General features: G+C 26.1%; 1 protein-coding gene across 1 annotated transcript; it reads left to right on the top strand.

Moving 5' to 3' along the window:
• The first annotated feature begins 392 nt into the window (after positions 1–392).
• Positions 393–4,651, top strand: LOC101512483 (beta-glucosidase 30-like). The gene is made up of 14 exons (XM_073366439.1): positions 393–483; positions 601–677; positions 783–852; positions 1,183–1,241; positions 1,868–1,943; positions 2,040–2,117; positions 2,211–2,295; positions 2,544–2,781; positions 2,859–2,974; positions 3,110–3,327; positions 3,446–3,480; positions 3,583–3,685; positions 3,801–3,894; positions 4,468–4,651. Exons 1-14 carry the CDS (start codon positions 393–395, stop codon positions 4,649–4,651), a joined length of 1,524 nt encoding a protein of 507 aa, XP_073222540.1.
• The last annotated feature ends 5 nt before the right edge of the window (positions 4,652–4,656 follow it).

Here is a 4,656-nt window from a genome sequence, read left to right on the forward strand (position 1 = left end):
AAAAGAAGATATATATAGCTTGGTGTTTTTTTCTCGTAATTTTTTTCTTCTCCTTATAGAGTATTAATGTTATGTTATTTCTATTTTCTGTATATTGGCTAGCTCTTGTCATGCTGGATTAACGTGAACTCAATTTAGCAGTATTTTTCTAATAATTCTTGACCAATTTCAAACATTAAAACCAAATATATTGGATGGCATATCAACATTTTCATTCTAGAAATAGAACATCACACGAGTATACGTTGTAATACACCTAATTCTTTTGACTATTATCCTATATATAAATACTCATGTGTATTAACTTTCTTTCTATCTCAATATCAATTTCAAAAGCTTTTACTTTTTTACTTTAAAAAAAAAAAAGCTTTTACTTAAATTTGGTGTAATTAATGGAGATGCCACAATGTCCAAAAATTTACAGAAATTTATTGGCAATTTTCTTCATTTTTTTGTTTTCCTACAATCCAGTGGAGAGTAAAGGTTTGTTCATTGCATTAGTTTATTTTTTGTTGCACAAGTTATTATATTTGATTCATTAATTATGTTCCAATGATTAAAATTAAAAGTTTGAGTAAAATATATAATCTATAATTTCAGGGAAAACACCACATGTGGTATCAAGACATACGTTTCCCCAAGATTTTTTGTTCGGTGTTGGAACATCTGCTTTACAGGTGAAAAATGCATTATAGGACTATATAATATAATCTCTAATAATATATGTAATATAATTTAATCTTTTTATTTCTTTCTTTAATATATTATATTACTGAATAAAGGTGGAAGGGTCGGCTCGTGAAGGAGGGAGAGGACTAAGTGTTTGGGATGACATATTTATGCATGATACAGGTTAGGAATAGATTTGTTGGTTCATTTTGATTATAATGAGGAATAACTTAATTATATTTGGTAATATCATCTCAAAAGTTATTTAGAAAAGTTGTCCAATGTGCTAAGCTAAAAAAAATAATACTTAAGAATTTTCAAATCTAATTTAAACTTTTCAATATGAAAAAAAAAGCCATTGTGTTATAAAAATGGAAATGTATAAGGATTAGAAGATGCACAATTTTTACACCACAAAGAAAAAGCTCCATTTTTATTTTACTTTATAATTTTTTCATTTAATTAACTGCTTACTTTAGTGGTAATTTTGATATTCTTTATTATAATACGCAGGATCAATTAAAGATATTGAGAAGTGTGATAAAATGATCGACCATTATAACCGTTACTCTGTAAGTACAAAAAGTTATCATTACCATTTCATGTTATTACGACAATTTTAAGAATAATTTGACCAAAAATGCTTAAACAATTTCGTTGAAGTGTGGTTGTTTTTGAGTTTTTTTTTGGGAAATGTAATATTATTATTATTAAAACATCGTTTCAAATCATTAACTAAAATAATTTGTTTCAAGTGTAATTGCAAGAAAATTATTTCAAAAGAAAATTGTGAAAAATATTTTATTTTTATTGTCTGAAAACTTTTCCATCAAATGAAATAAAATCTCTTTCACAATTAAGATTCTTGATAGAAAATGAATTTCAATTTGCTTTTATCTCATGCTTTAAGCTTAGAAAAACAAAATAAAATCTAAACATGATGAAATATAACAATTGTAGCAAATAATATTGTGATGGAAGCTCTCATATTTATTTTGTCGCGATTTCAGTTTTAACCACAATGGAGTATTCTTGACTTTTATTCAACGAAAAACATTAAAAATGAAAGAGAAAAAACTATATTTTATCACTAAACTTAATTTTTCTCACTAAAAAAAGTGCAAACTATTTTTATCACCGCCATATTTTTTGTTTTGTTTTTTGTATTTTTATTTTTTTGTTTTGTATAATTTTACAGGAGGACGTGAAATTGTTAAAGAAACTTGGTATAGACTCTTATAGGTTTTCTATTGCATGGAGTAGAATATTGCCTGGTAATTTTCTTAATATATTTTTTTTGACAACAACAATCTAGGTATAAGCTAATTATTCAATTATTTATATTTTTCTTTATTTTAACCATAATGTAGATGGAACCTTGGAAGGAGGTGTAAATCAGCAAGGTGTAGACTTCTACAACAATTTAATCAATGAATTAATTTCTAATGGTATGGATTTGGTTACATTAAATAGATTAATCACTAACTTAATTTTATTTTGACAATATCTTAATTTCAAGATTTTGGTGTATTTGTATGTAGATATCACACCTTTCGTGACAATTTTGCATTTTGACTATCCACTAAACCTTTTTAGAAATGGAGGCTTCTTGAATCCTGATATTGTGTAAGTAATTTTTATTATCATATATGCTATCTCATATAGATATATTTTTCCCAAAATGAAATACAAACAAAAAATATATTTTAAAAGTTGATTTATTGAGATGAAAATTTAAACTAAATATGTCAATTTTTTAACTATTATTTTTGTTTATATTTAATTAATTTTAGACGCTGTTAGACAAATCAAAACATTATAGATTTACTTCATTCTCATATTAATTATTTAAACATAATGAAAATCAAATTCAGGAAACATTTTAAGGATTATAGTGATGTTTTATTCCAAAACTTTGGAGATCGAGTTAAGTATTGGACTACATTCAACGAGCCAGAAATTACCGCGATATTTAATTATATGCACGGATTTGATAATCCTATGGCTGAAAAATGTGAAATTACAAAAGAGTGCAGAGAAGTATATAATTTGATGCATAACTTCATCCTTTCCCACGCTGCATCAGTGCAAATATATAGAGAGAAATATCAGGTATATATTGTTTTTTTAACAACAAATATTAATAGTGAAATTACATTTTGGATTTAACATTTGTTAATATGATGAAGGCAATACAAAAAGGAGAAATTGGAATTGTTATGTCAATTGAGGATTATATTCCCTTCAGTAGAAAACCAGAGGATGTAGCTGCTACTGTAAGGCTTAGGGATTTCTATACAGGATGGTTAGTGCAACTATTTTTAATCTGTGAAATTAATTTATACTATTATAAAATAATTTAATTTAAACATTTCATAGTGTTTATTATGTGTATTAATAATATTTTATATTTTGTATTTTGTTTACTAAACATATACAGGGTATTGGAGCCAGTGATGAAGGGTGATTATCCTCAAAGCATGAAAAGTCTAGTTGGAGATAGGCTTCCCAAATTCACTGAAGAGGAAAAAAAATTACTAAAAGGAAGCATTGATTTTTATGGAATAAATTATTATAGATCTTTTTATGGTAAAGATCAACCAAACAAATTGCTTATTAGTAATTTGGACAATTATGATTCGTTAGCAGTAAAAGACAGTAAGTCTAATTTCTTTTTTCACAACAAATTCTTATTATTGCATATACAAATCAATTTCTATTAAAAGAAACATTGATATTCACTACTATTTTTTTTTTCTTCCCATTCATATCACAGTATTCAACGATGAGGGAATGATACTAGGTGTCACGGTGAGATAATTAATTTAAGCAAAATTATTTATTTTAAGCCAATTTATATTGCTATTTAATTACTTATTTTGATGTTTTGTTATAATATTCTTAAAATTGTAGGATAATGCTACTATGAGCTTTGTAAATCCACAAGGATTGTATAACGTGTTAGTATACTTGAAGGAAACTTACAATAATCTTAAGATCTACATTACTGAAAATGGTTAGTGCACCCTATAAAGGTTTATCCATACCCTCACATTTCTTAATTTTTCTAATTAATTTTTATTAACCAATCTACCATTTTTTGTTTGATTATGAAATCCTCTTTCTTATAGGTATAGGTTCAGGAACCATTTCCAAGCCATTGAAAGACAACCACCGGGTTGATTATATTGCCTCACATATAAATTATGTAAAACAAGCAATTGAGTAAGTCATTTATCTTAACTATATGGTATACATCATATATTGTGAGTTCAATGTAATTAGTTTTAGACTTTAATTTAGTTTTGATCCTTCTATTTTGTTTCATTTGTAATTTGGGTTTCCTTGTATATAAATCTACGATTTTAATCCCTAATTTATAAAATTACTTATTTTTTCCCATCTATATATATTTTGAAGTTGGATTTTAGTGATAAGTGAGACGCTTACGTGACTTATGAGTTGATGACAAGAAAATGAATTTTTAAGTGAAAATTTATCTAGAGATTTAAAATCGATAATCTAAAAATAAAGGGACAAAAATGTAAATAAAACTTAATAGAGGACGAGCATTGCAACATTATCTTTCAATCAAATCTCTTTATATAGATGTTTGTTAAGATATTTTTAAAAATAATACAAGAAAATAATATCATACTAATATTAGATGATAGTTTAACTTTTTTTTTTACATAATTAATCAATACATAGTACTTAAACTCATGTTATATATGCAACATTTGTGCTAAGTTCTTTGATGAATACATAATAACCCTTTCTACATGTTTACATTTGCAGTGTGGGAGTGAATGTTAAAGGATTCTTTGTGTGGTCTGCATTTGATACCTTTGAATTTCACCAAGGCTTTTCTGACAAATGGGGACTCATATATGTTGATTTTAATAATAATCTCAAACGTGTGCCAAAGCAATCAGCTAGATGGTACAGATGGTTTCTCACAGGCGATAAGAATTTTGTATAGCTGCT

This window comes from Cicer arietinum, chromosome 3, assembly GCF_000331145.2.
Source record: "Cicer arietinum cultivar CDC Frontier isolate Library 1 chromosome 3, Cicar.CDCFrontier_v2.0, whole genome shotgun sequence".
NCBI lineage: Eukaryota > Viridiplantae > Streptophyta > Magnoliopsida > Fabales > Fabaceae > Cicer > Cicer arietinum.